The sequence below is a fragment of the Dasypus novemcinctus genome, chromosome 1 (assembly GCF_030445035.2).
Source record: "Dasypus novemcinctus isolate mDasNov1 chromosome 1, mDasNov1.1.hap2, whole genome shotgun sequence".
NCBI lineage: Eukaryota > Metazoa > Chordata > Mammalia > Cingulata > Dasypodidae > Dasypus > Dasypus novemcinctus.
In genome coordinates this window covers 116,886,175-116,903,038 of record NC_080673.1, presented here as the reverse complement: position 1 = coordinate 116,903,038, position 16,864 = coordinate 116,886,175, and the positions used below count along the sequence as shown (strand labels likewise).

Genomic DNA, 16,864 nt, shown 5'->3' with positions numbered 1-16,864 from the left:
TCATGGGTAAATAAGGGGGCATGAGTGGGTCTTATTTAAGTCATGTGGGGAAGGGTGGTTCTTTGCAGTAAGTTTCCTGGAATACAAAGGGTGACAGGATTTCTAAACACTTCACTCTATTCCAGAACCACAGGGCTTGGGTAAAATTTAACATCGTCATATCCAAATCTGATCTTTAAGAAATTAAAACTAACAGCAACAATGTCAAATACATCATTAGTTTATTTGTGGACTTTAGATTAGGAAATACTTAGGGTTCTCAAAGAAACTTTTGGAGGTGTTATTCCTGGAACTAGATAGGTTAGTGACAGTGACCCTGAAATGAAAAGTACAGGCTATTCAGCAGATGTGAACTACAAAAAATAATCACATGGTATTAATCCCTTCACAGCCTAAAACATGCTGATACAGCTAGATATTTTTTTTTAAGATGATGATCAGTTTTGATTTCCAAAAAAATAGAAACACACTGAATTTTGCTGAAAACTGATCTGTGATTAATAATACAATGGATTTTTCCACAATTTAGACCACTAACCACTGGGTTGTCACATTTACGATAACAGCCTAAGTGGAGGGAAAAACCAATCAAACTGGCAGAGAGAACAAAATGGAGAGGCCAGGTCTGTAAAGGAAACAGAAGTGGTAGAACTAGATAGCAGTGAAAATCCTACCTCCCCAGCCCTTCAGACAAGAAACCTTGGTGGGCAACCCTGGATGGCAGATAAGCATCTAGAACAAAGCTCATTTGAATTTTGAAGCAAATATGGGCTAAGAATGTGAAAGTTCCACCTCCTCAAATCCCACAACAAGGCTGGATACAGAGCCAGGGTCCTGACAACTTTCTCCAGGCCTAATTATCACTAAATCAATTGGGTCATTCATGTGAAAACTCCTAAGGGCAAGTCACCTTTCTGTGAACCATCATTTCATAAGGTAGAAGAAAGTACCTGAAGATCATTCAGACAATAAATCTGCAACCACCAGACACAATTTCCTAGTTAGAGGTCAAACCGTGGACCAACAGGCTGATTATAAACCCCAGATGCTTTGACTGGTCCACACCTTCATAAAACTGGAGATTTTCACATTTACAAAATCTGTATTTCCCTACCTACTGATGAGTTCATTCAACATATAAAATTTACTTCAAAATAACTCAATGGTGGGGAACAGGGTGTGTGGGAAGTATATGAGCATATATGCGAAATAAAATTGGCCATGAGTTGATTTTAGTTGTACCTGGGTGATGAGGACATGGCGGTCCATTTTCTTATTCTCACTACTTTTGTATGTTTGAAATTTTTCTTTTTAAGTCTTTATTTCTAGCTTCTCTTGAAAAATTGGAAGATTTCCCCCCAAGCCTACACTCCAGCATAGCTTCAACAGGTTAGAGAAGAAACTGCTGCCCCTTGGGCTGAGGTACATGCTCCCCAGTTTTACATTCTCAGCATCCCTATTCCTGCTTTCGCTGGCCCACTGAGTTCATTTACACTACCTACTTGATGATGAGATGCACGAGTTTGCAACCACATGCCTCTCCAAAGCCTTACAATCCCAGAATGGTGTTAACTTATCAAAAATTGTGAATTTGGAGGAGCAGGTGTAGCTCAGTGGTTGAGTGCCTGTTTCCCATGTATGAGATCCTGGGTTTAATCTCTGGTACCTCCTTAAAAAAAACATATTTAAAATTTTTTTTAAATCAAAATTGTGAAATTGTGTATTTGAATCTTTGTCAAACTGAACTCCAATTCAATCACATAACGGCTATCTCTCCATAAAAGTTGTCCTAACCCCTATAAAAAAACAAGGATATAACTATAAACTGCTCTTTATTATGGACTTTTGACCATATGGATTCTTCAGGCAATAAAGGTGTATTGAGGCCTACACAAGTTAGGCACTGACTAGGTACTTTGGTAGTAAGATAAGTAAAAAACCATTACTGCCCTTATGTCATTTAGAAGAGACACACATAAACACATACTATTCAAATTTGTTTTACAACGTAATATAATTTCAGCATGTGTAGTTTCAAGCACGTTCAGAAACATCTGCCTAAAAATATAACATAATTTGAAGAATCTTAAAGCCGCAAACAAGTACTTTTCTCAAGAATAATGGAGGAACTAAAGGTCTCTCAAATACCTTTTCTCAATAAATATTAAGACTTTTATTCTAGAAAGCTTTTTGCACACACATATACATTCCATTCATTTTCACAACAGCTCTGAAGAACTGAATATATATCTCTTACTCCCATTATTGGACTAAGGGTGTAAGCCTCTGAGATCAGGTATGAAACTCTTGGGGTTCTCTGTGGATCCTAAGGGCAATCAAAAACAGATATCCATGCTTCTGGATTATCCAATGGAGACAGCAGGACATGGCTTTTTTGCATACAAATTCTCCATGCTACTTTTAAGAGAAAATCAGGGAGTATCATTTTTAAACAGAAATGATCAAGATATGCCATAGGTACAGTAACCATAATTTGAACTAAAAAATGAGGTCACATTGTCTGTCAAGTGCATACATACACTGACTAGAACAAAAGCAAATTCTTGAAAACTTAAGATTTCTGGTCTCCACAAAAGTCAATAGTCAGCCCAATATTATATATCTTCTATACATAGAGTACAGTGGTACAAGGGAGGTGATGTTCACAGTTATAGCTAATACTAGGACAATTCTCATTGTGTACCAGGCAGTTTTCATTTAATCCTTATGACAACCCTATGCAGTAGGTACCAATATTATTCCTATTTTTACACAAAAGAACCTGAAGAACAGACATATAAGGTAACTTTCCCAAGGTCACACACTATGAGCCAAGCTGGAATTTAAAGGCAGCCAGATCTAAAGTCTGTACTCTTAAATAGTGTGCCATAGTGCCTTTCGTGATGAAACTAAGATAACAGAAGATCCTAAAATGCCTATTGAATCATCTAAGAAATGCTAGATTATGCTTAAAAATAGCTTTAATATCCAGTGTGTTTTACTGGATTCAAAACGTAGGGAAATTGGTTCATCCAAATCCAGTTATTTTCCCAGCTTCTCCATTCCCAGCCATTCTGGGCAAATAAGAATTTTCATAATAAGGCCTTCTTTGTATTTTCATGTCACATTCACATATGTGTGTGTATTCCACATGCTCCAAGATCATCCGAGAGAGAAAATATGAAATATGGAAGAAGGAAAAGACAGATAATCTTTTAGGGGAACAAAAAATAATTTCTACTTGCTACTTTAAAGTACCACATGAAAATAATAAATGTTTCATTGAAAACTGGAAACTGGAAGGTTACTAAAAACTACAGTTTTTCTTAACTAAGTTAAATTTTTCACAGTTTATCATTTTTAAAGATTTTGTCTCTCACCTTTTTTTCCTCTTTGGGATCACACCAAGATGGAAATTCAAAATGTCTCTTCAAAATAATATCCCTGTCAAGGAGTTTCTTCTTCCCTTATAGCAATTTTACAAAAATCAAAATGAATACAACCAATAAACTCCAGCTGCATTTCATCTACTTACAGAGCTGTAGCTCGTGATACAAAGGAAAACTTGTGATAGGAACCCAGACGATCTGTCAGAGCTGTCTACTAACCCATGCTCTATGGTGCTGGACCATCCACCAGCTGGCATTCCTGTCTGCACTGAAAGTTACCCAGTGAAAGGTTTGGAGCCCTTCATCTCCTTAGGATGCATTCAAAAAACAAAGTACAGATTCATCTAAGAGATGATTGTCACTTAGGTGGACGTGGTCTTCTCAACCCAACTGGCTTGTCCCGTAGGGAACGCTGAATCTCCTCAGAAGCATATTTATGACTTTTAAGATTATTTAGGCGCTTCATTTCATACTTCCTTTCGAGATTGATGGCTGAAAAAGAAAATACACAATTTGACATTTTTCACCAGGCTTAACTAATTAAAACCAAACATTTATTCATCACACAGCAAATTTACATATTTGAATAGTTTATTAGATGACAGGGATACAAAGACAGGGAGTATGGGTGTGGCTGAGCATATTTAAACATTTCTCTGATGATAAGCAAAATAACACACATACATCTTTTTAAAGCAATTCTTAAAGAACTTACATTCCACTGAGGGGAGCCAATTATCCTTCTTGGTTTTAAGGAGTTTAAGCTGTATGGGACAAACATATGACATTTCTTCCAAGAAAGGCAACTTGATGTTATCTAGGTTTCTGTACCAGGTCTTTGTAAGAAGTGCAAGATCCCAAGGTCCCTGTCTGAGAGATAAAGCCATTAATTCATTTAGTAAATATTTATTGAGCACCTACTACATGTATATAGAAGACATCTTATTTACTTTCACTTTTACTGTCCTCTAGATATTTTAGTTTGCAGGAGAATATTCAGGATTTTCCAGGGTTGCAAATCCAGCCAGGAAAAGGAGTCTTTTGTTAACAAATGTAGAAATAAACTGAAAAATGACCAAAAAATTCGGTTCACAACAAAGCCTCCCCAGAGTCAATTCGATCCTTCTTGTTTTTAAGGGGATGCAGTCTAGTATTGTAAGTTCCCAGCCTTTTCTAGCTGTTCAGAAAATATGGTCATATTAGAGAAGGAAAGAAAGCAGTAAAATCGTGCATTGAGCAAAGTGCATGGCATATACAAAGTGCTTTGAGTGTGTGATCTTATTTTAGTTAAAAACCCATCCTTCATATCATTAAATGCTTCTAACTCATTAAAACCTCAGAATTATTTTATTTTACAGAATTACTATGTTTATTTTCAAGCATTAGTACCAAGAGAACTCTTAAAAAACTTAAGAGGGGGATGAAATCCAAAACTGCAATATTTTAAAAAGTCACTATAAACCTTAAATGAATTGTTTTGCTTAGCCTAGTTCTGAAATATATAAACTACCATCTACCTGTTTATCACCTAGTCAATGTGAGTTCAACTATATATGCATGATCCAAGCAGGGGAAGTGAGGGTCACACACATACCACTCCTTTGTTTTCCTCCTCGAGCTGCTTGAGATTTTATCATCTATTTATTGAAGGAGTGGCTTGGAGTCTACAATTATTATAGATGTACTTGTACTCAAAGATGTTATGTATAACAATGTTTTTGAAGCACTGTTCGAAAAAAAACTAAAGCAGAAATAGCCTTAATATTGATTAAGAAGTTGGAAGACATGTTGAGTGAACCAGGCACAAAAGGACAAATATTGTATGATCTCACTGATATGAAATAATTGAAAAAGTAAACTCACAGAGTCATAACCTAGAATATAGGTTACCAGGGGATGGAGTAGGGATAGGGAATAGGGAGTTAAGGCTTAAAATGTATAGAGTGTATATTGGGGATGATGGGAAAGTTTTGGTAATGGGCAGTTGTGATGGTAACACAGCATTGTTAATTAGCAGACTGAATTATATATTTGAATATCGTTAAAAGAGGAAATTTTAATTGTTTATATGGTACTAGTATTTTTTTTTAAATCCATGGAACTACACAACACAAACAGCAAACCCTAAAGTGAGCCATGAACTATAGTTAATAGTTAATAGTAAATTATAAAAATGTGCTTTCATCAATTGTAACAAATGCATTATTAATGCAAGATGTTAATAATAGGGTGGCATATGGAAACTGTATTTCATGTATGATTGTTCTGTAAACCCAATTTTAAAAGAAATACAATTGGTGTTTGTATATTGTCCTTACATCCTGTGACCTTATTAAAAAAAAAAAAAAAGAAAAAGGTGAAATAAACTGCAGTACCTGAATGTAATAAAACACTATGCAGCTGGTACAAAGAATGAATCTTTACACGTTCATTGGAAAGATAAGCTGTAAAACAGCTAATGTTATTGTATAGCATTTACTACATGCTAGACACTTTTAAGCAGAGCTCATTTAATCAACACAACCCTATGAAGTAGGTAGGTGCTATTGTTATTCTCATTTTTTTTTCTTGAAAGTATTGTACTTCACATTGAAAAATAAACAGCTTCCATGCTGTTCACTGTAAGATACACAGTATTCATGAATACAAGGCTGGTCATTTATAGAAATGTACACACCTCAATTTCTCCTTCACACTTTTTCTTTTAGAAAGATACTGTTTACAAAAAGAAACTTCAGCAATTATTCTCATTTTAAAAATCAGGAAGGGAAGTGGATTTGTCTCAACTGATAGAGCATCCGCCTACCACATGGGAGGTCCAGGGTTCAAACCCAGGGCCTCCTGACCTGTAATGATGAGCTGGCCCACCATGCATGGGTGTCCTGAGTAGGAGAGCCCCATGTGCAAGGAGTGAGCCCAATAAGGAGAGCCACCCCGTGCGAGAAAAGTGCAGCCTGCCCAGGGTGGCACCACACACACCAAGAGCTGATGCAGCAAGATGACACAACAAGGAATAGTAACAATCCCCCAAGTGCAAAGGCAAAGACCAAAAAAGAAGGAAGGTCCAACAATGAGCCCTTGATACTAATGACTATGCTTGTGAGCCTGTGCACCTGAAATAAGAACAAGGCCTAGAGCTGCAGGGTGCCTAAGAGTTACCTCCTGAGAGCCTCCGTGTTGCTCAAATGTGGCCAAACTCAAAGCTAAACTCAGCATGTAAATGTGTTGCCTTCCCCCCAGCGTGGGACATGACTTCCGGGGATGAGCCTCCCTGGCACTGAGGGATTACTACCAAGTACCAGCTGATGATGTAACTAGAAAATGACCTTGAATAAAAGGGCTAACTCAGACCAGCAGAATATCTCAGTCTACATATAATTCAAGGAGTTAAAAATGCTTTTTGACCTGAATAAAAGGGGGAAATGCAAAGGACAAATGAGTTTATTTGGCTATGAGTCTCCAAAAAGAACCAGGAGGTTATCAGAGGGGTCACCCTTATGCACACCTGAGCAGAGTCCCAGAGACAGATAAAGTAGATACAACCCCAGGTATTGGTTCTTCTGAGGGCTACAGAGACCCACACGTTCTAGGGTCATGGTAGATGGAATTCAGTGCCATGTCAGTTGGCCCTTCTTTGGAGTTTGTGTTTCTGTGTGATGGAGCTGGACTCAGATGTGATCTTTTTCCACAAGTCTCTCCTGTTACTTTTACTGGAACTGTAGTTGGTGCTGGGGTTTAATGTATACCCAGGGGACCTGAATCTCTGGACATGGCCCATGGTATTGTGATAGCCACATGGTCATGTGATAGCCAGGCCCTGAGCCTCAACAGACTTGCAACTCCTACACTCTGGTTTATTGGACTTACCCCACTCAGCTAACATGGAGGTGAAGAAGGTCAACCAGCACATCAGGGAGCCAAGAGTGCCTACAACTGAAAGCAGGAGAATTGCATCCAGCATCCATGTGGAATCTAAGCCCCCTCTTGATATAGATGTGGAGTGGACACAACCATTCTAAGGTCAACAGGATGAATAGAGTATGGATTAGAGTGGACTTACTGATATTCTATTCATAAACTATTGTGATTAATAATAGAAGAAAATGTAGCATTGGTGTCGAGAAAGTGGCCATGGTGGCTGCTGGGGGTAGGGAGTGGGAGGAAGATATGTGATGTGGGAGCATTTTCGGGACTTGGAGTTGTTCTGGGTGGTGCTGCAGGAACAGTTACTGGACATTGTATATCCTCCCTTGGCCCACTGGGTGGACTGTGGGAGAGTGTGGACTATGATGTGGACCATTGACCATGAGGTGCAGTGGTGCTCAGAGATATATTCACCAAATGCAATGAATGTCTCATGATGATGGAGGAGATTGTTGTTATGGGGGGATGAGTGGGGTGACAGTGGTGGGGGAATATGGGGACCTCAAATTTTTTTTTTTAAGATTTATTTTTTATTTCTCTCCCCTTCCCCCCCCCCACCATTGGCTGCTTTCTGTGTCCATTCACTGTGTGTTCTTCTGTGACCACTTCCATCCTTATCAGCGGCACCGGGAATCTGTGTTTCTTTTTTTTGTTATTGCGTCATCTTGTTGTGTCAGCTCTCTGCATGTGCAGCACCATTCCTGGGCAGGCTACACTTTCTTTCGCTCTGGGCAGCCCTCCCTACGGGGTGCACTCCCTGTGCGTGGGGTTCCCCTATGCGGGGGACACCCCCACGTGGCAGGGCACTCCCTGCGTGCATGCATGGGCCAGCTCCACACGGGTCAAGGAGGCCCGGGTTTTGAACCGCGGACCTCCCATGTGGTAGGCAGACGCCCCATGCATTGGGCCAAGTCCGCTTCCCTCAAATTTTTTTAATGTAACATTAAAAAATAAAGACAAAAAAAAAAGATGATATAACAAAAAAGAGACACAGATTCCCGGTGCCACTGACAAGAATCCAAGCAGACATAGAAGAAAACACAGCAAATGGACACAGAAAGCAGACAACTGGGTGGGGTGGGGGAAGGAGAGAAAAATATATAAAAAATAAATCTTAAAAAAAAAAAAATCAGGAAACTGAAGGACAGAGAACAACTTGCTCAAGGTCACACACACTGTTGGTTGCAGAATTGGAATTTGACCTCAGAAAGTCAAACTCCAGAATCTGTGCTTTTAGCCACTAGGCTATACATGATATATTAAGGGTGTGGGTGGGGTAGAAAGCAAAGTGAAATATGATCCCAGGTGTTTACATATGGTTTGTGTGCATATACATATACACACACACATATATCTTGAATAATAGACAAAATTTTAGAAAAATACGAAACATTTTACCTTTGAGTGGGAATGTGGGTGGGAATGGGGCATTTTTCTTTTACATGCTTCAAGTACTGCTTGAGTATTTTTAGTGTATTATATTATAATAATTTTTTAAAGCTTGTTAGCTAAAAAAAAGTCCAAATTAAGAAGTTACCTTAGCAAATGAGCACTAAGGTATGCTACTAACATTCTGTATTAGAATTAATACATCTATTATTAGTGCTTACAAATAGTATATCAAATACTTTCTTGAGAGAATGACAAGAGCCAAAGAAAGCACTGGTTCTGCGGAGTATTCATGTTATAAAATATTGCACACCCAAAACCACAACACCAGTACTTTAAATCATTGTCTAGACTTAGGACTATCTTCATCATGAAAATTACATTTATAATGATATTTGCAATAATGGTACCTGCCTATACTTGAAAGACTAAATACATACTAAACAAAGCAAAATAAAATGCAATGGTGGGAAGCAATGTGGCTCAACTGATAAAAGCATCTGCCTACAATATAGGAGGTCCAGGGTTTGAACCCAGGGCCTCCTGGCCCGTGTGGTAAGCTGGCCCACGCACACTGCTGCCATGCACAGGAGTACCCTGCCATGCAGGGGCGTCCCTCATGTAGGGAAGCCCCACAAGGAGAGCCGTCCTGCACAGAAAAGGTGCAGCCTGCCCAGGAGTGGCGTTGCACACACAGAGAGCTGATGCAGCAAGATGACACAACAAAAAGAGACATATTCCTGGTGCCACCAAGAATGCAAGCAGACACAGAAGAATACACAGCAAATGGACACAAGAGAGTAGACAACAGGGAGGAAGGGGAGAGAAATAAAATAAATCTTAAAAAAAAAATGCAATGGTAAGAATTTTCTTGCTTTTCCTATGGCTCTAGTTTTCTTTTTTTAAAGATTTATTTTTTATTTATTTCTCTCCCCTTCTCCGTCCCCCCTTCCCCAGTTGTCTGTTCTCTGTGTCCATTTGCTGTGTGTTCTTCTGTGCTTGCTTCTATTCTTGTCAGCGGCACCAGGAATCTGCATCTCTTTTTGTTGCGTCACCTTGCTCCGTCAGCTCTCAGTGTGTGTGGCGCCACCCTGGGTAGGCTGCACTTTTTTTGCGTATATCTCTAGTTTTATAACCCCCTAGAGGTTATCTCCATTTACTTGTTAAAATATTGTTTAAAAGAAAAATTCAATTGTTTCATAATGGTAAATATACCACAGACTGTGTTGGAGAGGTTAAGAAAAGAAAAGAAAAGAAAAGAAAAGAAAACAAAACAAAATGGCAGTGTTGTAATTTCCTAGTTGCTAAAACGAAAACCATAAAATGGGTGGCTTAACAAGTGGAATATACTTGCTCACTGTTTCATAGGCTAGAGGGCTTGCTTCCTCCCACGTCAGTTTCTTATGGCTGGTCAGTAAACTTTAGGGTTCCCTGGCTTTTTCTATCACACGGAAATGCACATGGAAGTGTCTTCTTTCTCTTTTGAGTTCCAGTGACTTCCAACTTCTGGAGGCTCCCAGTGGCTTCTCTTATATGTCCGTTTCCTTTGTTTATAAGAATTTCAGCCATATTAGATTAAGGCCCACCTTCATTCACTTTGAGCACACCTTAACTAATAACATCTGTAAAAGTCCTATTTACCAATGAGTTCAAACCCACAGGACCAAGCTTTGGGACCTGAACCTGCGTTTTGTGGGGCACATGATTGAATTTCCAACAGTCTGCCCTCTGGACCCCAAAAAGGCATTTTCTTCCCACATGCAAAAAACATTCATTCCATCACAACATCCCAAAACTCTTAGGCCATTTTAGAACAATACTAAATGCAAAGTCTCATCAAAGTCATTTATGGGTGTGGTCCATCCTGGGGTAAAATTTCTCTTGCCAATGGATCTGTGAAACCTAGAAAACAAGCTATCTGCTTCCAAAATACAGTGGTGGGGAGGGCAAGGGATGAGCATTCCCATTCCATAAGGAAGAAATCGGGAGGAAAGGAGAGGTCACAGATCCCAAACAAGTCTGAACCCCAGCAGGGCAAACTCCATTAGATCTCAAGGTCTGACAGCCACCTATGACTTGCTGCTGCTTCTTTCTTCAGACCTGATAGTCAGCCCCACCCCTCCCAAGGGCTTACACTGTAGCCACGCACTCCCAAACACTGGGATGTTTTCCAAGTATCAGAATAGCAGCCAGGTTCTCAGCAAATGCCAGGACACAGACCTCAACATCTTAGCATTATCCCTGAACAATAGAGCAAAAGGCTCATTCCTTCCAAGCACAGGGGCAGACCCACTCTTTCCACATTTGTGGCTGTGAGGCAGGCTAGTTTAGGAAAAGGGAAGAAGTTTAAGACCCGGCAGAAAAACAAGGCCATGAAACACGTGGCCATGGAACCACGCCTGGAAACCCCCTGAGGGAAATACTGCCGCCAAGGAGGCTTCCAGAAGAAACCTGTGAGCACCTGGCCACGAGAACCCCATTTGGAACAAGATTTCATCCAGGGTCAAGGGAAAAGCCTCATCATTGGGCCTCTGGGGAACTGGCATGTGGGGTAATCAAGCAGAACAGGAAACAGCTGTGGCCCCTCCCGAACATTACCAAGGAGAGGAATAATTAATAGCTTAAAAGGTAATCAATCTCACAAGCCAAATATCTCTGCCTGAAACCGCCCACCACACCTACACCTGGGGATGTATATAATGTGTTCTTTTCTCCCATTTCTGTTCTCTTCTCCCATTTTCTCAATAAACTACTGGCCTAAATAAACCGGCATGTTCTTAAATTTTTTTATGTAACATACCAAGAACCTAGAGGAATTAAACTTCAGGTGGCACAATCTCTTGGTCCAAGAATATCTTTTTGGTTCAGATCTTTGCTTTTAAGTTTCTGAGGCAGGTTAGTATAGGGAAAGGCAAGACTTGGGTCACAGCTGTAGACCTGGCAGACCACATGGCCAACAGACAACATGGCCATGAGACCCCACGCAGAAACCTCCAGAGGGATCCCGCAAGACCCAGGAATGAGAATCTCATTTAGAATAAGAATCTCTTTGAGGGTCAAGGGAAAGCCCTGGATATCCTCCAATGGCCTTACCTTTGGCCCCTGAGAAACAACAGGTGGGACAACCCATCACAACAGAAAACAGACGTTTAAAATCCCTGACCTGGGGCCCCACATGTGCAACTCTCCCTAAAGTATGCCCTTGGCCCATGCCTCAGCATAGACCATGCACTTTTCTCATTTTCTTGTTTTTTAATAAACTCTTTACTCCCTTGCCTACCCTGTGGCACATCTTTAAATTTTTTTTATGCAACATAAGCCAAGAACCTAGAAGTCCAGAAACCAAAGCTATCCGGTAACAGTTCTGTCCTTAAAGACATTCTTCCTCCAATTTGTCCCCTTCTCTGTCCCTTTCAGTCCAGGCTGGTGGTGATTTGATTCATACAAATTTTACAAAAACCTTGTCAGTTTTGCATATACTTAAAGTGGGTCCAAACCATCAGAGAATGGAACTTTCCACAGATCCTTGGTGGATAACTGCATTTCCAATCCTGATTTCCACCAAAACGGCTGACTGGATTCATGTTCTTTAGCAAAGAATTATTCTGTTAAAACTTTCATATGGAACACTGTTCCCTGGAGGCTCATTTCCCAGAAGCTCAGGCAGGTCCCTGAGAGAGCCACTTCTGGCCCTAGTCTCAGAGCACACTGTCTGGGCAGGCTGAGAGTTTCCAAATTATTCATTGCTGGTTTCCTCATGCTTAACAGTTCAATCTATTTCCTCTCTCATTTCACTATAAGCTACAAGGAGAAACCAGGCTGCATCTTCCACACGTAGCATGGAAATCTCAGCTAAATATCCAAGTTCATCACTGTCAAGTTCTGCTTTCCATCCAACATTAGAATCAATTTCACAAAGTTTTTTCCACTTTTTAACAAGAATTGCCTTTCTTCCAAATTTCCAGTGACACCTTCATTATTTCCTTCTAAGTCCTCTTAAAAAATATCCTTTAACATCTTATTTCTATCAACAGCCTCTTTAAAGCAATCTAGGCAGTTTCTGTCAAGTATCTCACAATTCTTCCAGCCTCATTTACCCAATTCCAAAGCTGTTTCCAAATTTTTAGATATTCGTCATCACAGCAACCACTTTCCGATTCCAAAAATTTAGTTTCCAAGCTGCTAAATCAAATACCTCATTTAGGTTAGCTTAAAAAGAAGAATTTACTAGCTCACAGTTTCAGAGGCTAAAAGGCTTGCTTCCTCCCGGGGTTGATATCTTCTATCTAGCCCACAATCTTTGGGATTCCTTGGCTTTTCCATCACATGGCAAAGCACATAGTGGTGTCTTCTTTCTCTTCTGGGTTGTTGACTTCCAGCTTCTGGCTGCTCCAAGTAGCTTCTCTTTCCATGTCCAATTTCCTTTACTTATAAGGACTTGAGCCATATAGGATTAAGGTCCACCCTCATTCAGTTGAGGCACACCTTAACTAATAACATCTTCAAGGTCCTTTTTATAAATGGCTTCCCACTTACAGGATCAGTGGTTGGGACCTGAACATGGCTTTTCAGGGGGACATGATTCAATCCCCAAAGATAGCATTACAATACCAGAAAGAGTGAAACTAAGATGTGGTAGCAACACATGTTCACTAGATGTTTACTATCTGTCAGGCAACATCACATACTCTCTGTGAATTACTTCAGTTGTAATCCACACTATATATTTAGTAGATATTATTAGACTAATTTTACAGATATGGAGGCCAAGATAGAGAGAACCTAAGTAATTTACTCTGAGTCACATGGGGAGCTAGGGGCAGGGCCAAGCTTAGCATCCAGGAGTCTTGATTTCAAAGCCCATGTAGTCTATACACTGCTTCCTAAAATTTAAAGGATGCTAAACTAGCCCTTTTTTCCCAGTTAAGTGTTCTTTTCTGAAAGTTGTTTTGCGTGACAATTATGATGATCAGCACCCAATATTCATGCAATACAGGCACCTATACAAGCTTTTCACAGGTCCAGGGCATTTTTCCATAGATTTGGATTATTTAGAGAGGTATTTTTAGGTGTTAAGCAGAAAATGCTGCTTTGGAGTAAAACTTGGACTCTTTAAACCTGTCACTGTTGTACACGTGATTGTATGACTTTGATTGACCTACTTCTCTGAACCTCAGTATTTTCTTTTGAAGATGGGTTGTTGTCAACACCAGGTAAAATAATATATAAAAGCTTATAAAAGCAGTTGCCTTAAAAAAAACTTCCATTTCCAATCACCTGAAAATCCCTCCTTACATGGCCCAGTATCTCAAGGGTAATGTTAGAGGTTTGCAATAATTAACAAGCTGTACCTCAGTTTCCCCTGATATGCATTGGGAAAACGGCAAGCCCCCTCCCCCATGTGGCACTTTCCCACAGGTTAAACAAAGGAACCCCATAAAGACAGGAGTGAAGGGAGATAGAGATCTTCACCATCTGCATATCAAGAGAGAGATAGAGATCTTTACTACCTCTACCTGCATATCAGAGGGAGATGGAGACAGAAACCTTCACTAGTTACAAACCCTTTTAAAACCCTACAGATCAAAAGAAACATTTGTTCCTGCAGCATTCCAAGAAGCCATAGACTCCCTCAACCCCCGCCCACTAACTATCATTTCCCCACTTAGGAAAGTTCTGTATAAATTCAAGCCCCCTGCTTCCAGGAGTGGGCTGAAGTCTCTCTTGAGACCCCCTCCATTGGGAGAGTTTCTCAATAAATAAATTCTTTGCTTATGGTCAATCAGTCTCCGTATCCCAGTAAGAGCCGTATTTTCTCCAACAAGTAACATAAGGGTGTCCCGCACTTTTATTTCAACAAGGACACTGCCCTGCTCCTAGTCAATACTTACCACGATAAAAATACTTACACGTTATAACAACTACCCCGCAAAATGGTTTTCACTGTGTTCTTTCTGGGCAACCCATAAGCCATGATGAGTATTACAGTCCAGTTTTCTTACATAGGTTGTTGATGTGCTAACCCAGATCTCTGTTCACTTTGCCTGACCTGAAATGATTGCATAACACCAAATTAATGGCTTTCACTTCAATATTTTTATAGCCAAATAACAAAATGGGTCAGAAAAAGCACTTAAAACCTAAATGTCGGGATGTTTCTAATAAACGTTCGTTTATCCTAACCCTAACGTTAAAACTGTATTCGTTTATTTTCTACGAACTCATTTTACAATTCCTAGCCATTTAAGGAGAAGATGCCAGCCCAAATGTTATCCTGAGACAGGAATTCAGTTAACAGCATCTGTAGCTGTCATCGTACCGTGTCACTGACTGATCCTGCCAAACCAGTTCAAACACGGCCTCGCTGAAAGGTGCCTGGCTGCAGCAATCCACGAACGGCTCTGCTGGCACAAGAACTTTCTGCCTCAGCCCAAGCCGTGCAGACCTCCCCAGGTTTTCTCTCAATTAAAACTACGAACTTCAGGGAGCGGAGGGTCTCAAGTGACTAGAAGCCTCCCTCCCACAGGGGAGGCTCAGTTCCCAGGCGCCTTCTAAAAATAAGATGAGCAGCCAGCCAGTGCAAACGAGGTGGGAGAGGAAATAAATAAATCTCAAAAAGAAAACAACTATGACCTTCCAAACTGGCAAACCTTACGCAACCACCCCACTTCCCCTCCCGTCCACTCTTCTTCGGGGCGAGTCTCCCGTCCTCCCCGTTCGTCAGTCCCCGGTAAAAACCGGTTCCCAGGCCCCGCCTTCGGCCCGCAGCAGCGCCCGCGGCGGCGGCGAGGAGCCTTCCCGCGCCCCGCCCCACCCCTTCCCCGACTCGCACGAAGGGCGCGGCCGCCGTGGGAAATGCTGGGCGGCCGGCGGGTCGTGGCTTCCGGGGCGCGGGCCGGGAGGGGGCGCAAATTGCCCCGCCTAAATTACCGCAGTCCGTGGATCCCCGCGGGTGGCGGTCCCCGGCGGAACGAAGCGGAGCGCCCGCCACGCTAGGCGCACGTGGCCGCGCGCGCGCCGCGTGCCCGCGCCGCGTGCCCGCGCCTCCCTTCTGCTTGAGGCTCGAGCGACCCGCCGCGCTCACGCCCTGGTCTCCCCTAGCGACGCGGCGGCCTCCATAAAGGGCTTTGTGGTGCTGGCCCCGCCCCGCCCCGAGGAGGCGCGGGAGACCCCGCGCGCCGGGCGGGCGGGGCGCTGCGGGCTGCGGGGCCGCGGGGGGGCGCGTTCTTCCAGACAGGGGCTAAGCGGGCGATACGCCGGCCCTTCCCCCGGAAAACGACTCGTTTAGGTTTAGGAGGGTTCTTAAAAAAGCATTTTAGGGAATTAGTTTGGGGGACCGATTGGGACGCGCAGATTCTCACGGTGACGCGTGAGGAGTGGAAGCGGTACTGCAGTGTTTACACCTTCTGTTGAGTAAAGGCAGTTTTAATCGCCAACACTCGAAATTTTATGTTAGTGCTAGGATCAAGACGGGATCAGAAAACGTGGCCTGATGGACCAGTTTGCACTACATCACATGGTCATGACCACTTAACATCGGTTGAAAATAGCTTATTTTCCACTTCGTGTCAGGGTTTTGGAGTCAGAACTAGCTTGGAATTCTAGCCCCGCCTATTAACTAACTTTGAGATACTGAGAGTGTAACTTCTCTAAAGCTTCTATTTCATCATCTATGAAACATATATTACACTGTCTTTTACAGAGATTGTTGTGAGGATTAAAGGTAATATCTACAAATTCTCTGAAACATGGTAAATGTCTATCTAAATTTGAGCCTGGTAACCACCTTATAAAATAGGCAAGGGGGATACTTTTCGTTATTCGAATTGTAAAGAGAGGATTGAGCGCAGAGAGGTCTAAGAACTCCCCAAGGTCGCATACCTGATGGATTGCTGGACCAAAGTTTGAAGCTAAACACAATACACTTATCACACTGACAAGCCACCTCTGAAACTAGTCCCTGCCTAATTAGGGTTGGCTGCTGAACTGACCTACCTGTAGAAGATACTTGTGTATGTCTCAGAACTAGAAGTTGAATACTCACTCTTCAAAATTTTTGTTATAGTAACAGTAGGAAATGAGCCCTGAGAAGTGGAAGTGGATGAGTGACGTGTCAGTGTTTAATGGAGAGTCGTGAAGCCCTTAATGGATTGAGAAATCAA

At 41.6% G+C, this 16,864-nt stretch overlaps 2 protein-coding genes across 2 annotated transcripts in view; both read right to left on the bottom strand.

The window, feature by feature from the left end:
- The window catches only part of SLC10A6 (solute carrier family 10 member 6), a 57,241-nt gene extending 53,759 nt beyond the window's left edge, over positions 1–3,482 (bottom strand). Inside the window, exon 1 of the mRNA XM_058295994.2 lies at positions 3,381–3,482. The gene's annotated coding sequence lies outside the window, so the exon portion shown is untranslated. The remainder of the gene's footprint in view (positions 1–3,380) is intronic.
- Positions 205–15,791, bottom strand: C1H4orf36 (chromosome 1 C4orf36 homolog). Its single transcript, XM_004472704.5, has 4 exons — positions 15,633–15,791; positions 14,612–14,751; positions 4,105–4,259; positions 205–3,881 (listed from the first exon to the last, which is right to left on the bottom strand). The coding sequence occupies exons 2-4, from the start codon at positions 14,674–14,676 to the stop codon at positions 3,748–3,750; spliced, it is 354 nt and encodes a 117-aa protein (XP_004472761.2). The 5' UTR covers positions 14,677–14,751; positions 15,633–15,791; the 3' UTR covers positions 205–3,747.
- Positions 15,792–16,864: the final 1,073 nt, after the last annotated feature.

Excerpts from the sequence above, each read along its gene's own strand:
- C1H4orf36 (XM_004472704.5), bottom strand. The coding sequence starts at position 14,676 with ATGGCTTATGGGTTGCCCAGAAAGAACACAGTGAAAACCATTTTGCGG. Across the intron at positions 4,260-14,611 it reads CGGGGTAGTTGTTATAACGT|ACAGGGACCTTGGGATCTTG; the intron begins GTAAGTATTTTT and ends TTTATCTCTCAG. Across the intron at positions 3,882-4,104 it reads TTGGCTCCCCTCAGTGGAAT|CCATCAATCTCGAAAGGAAG; the intron begins GTAAGTTCTTTA and ends TTTCTTTTTCAG.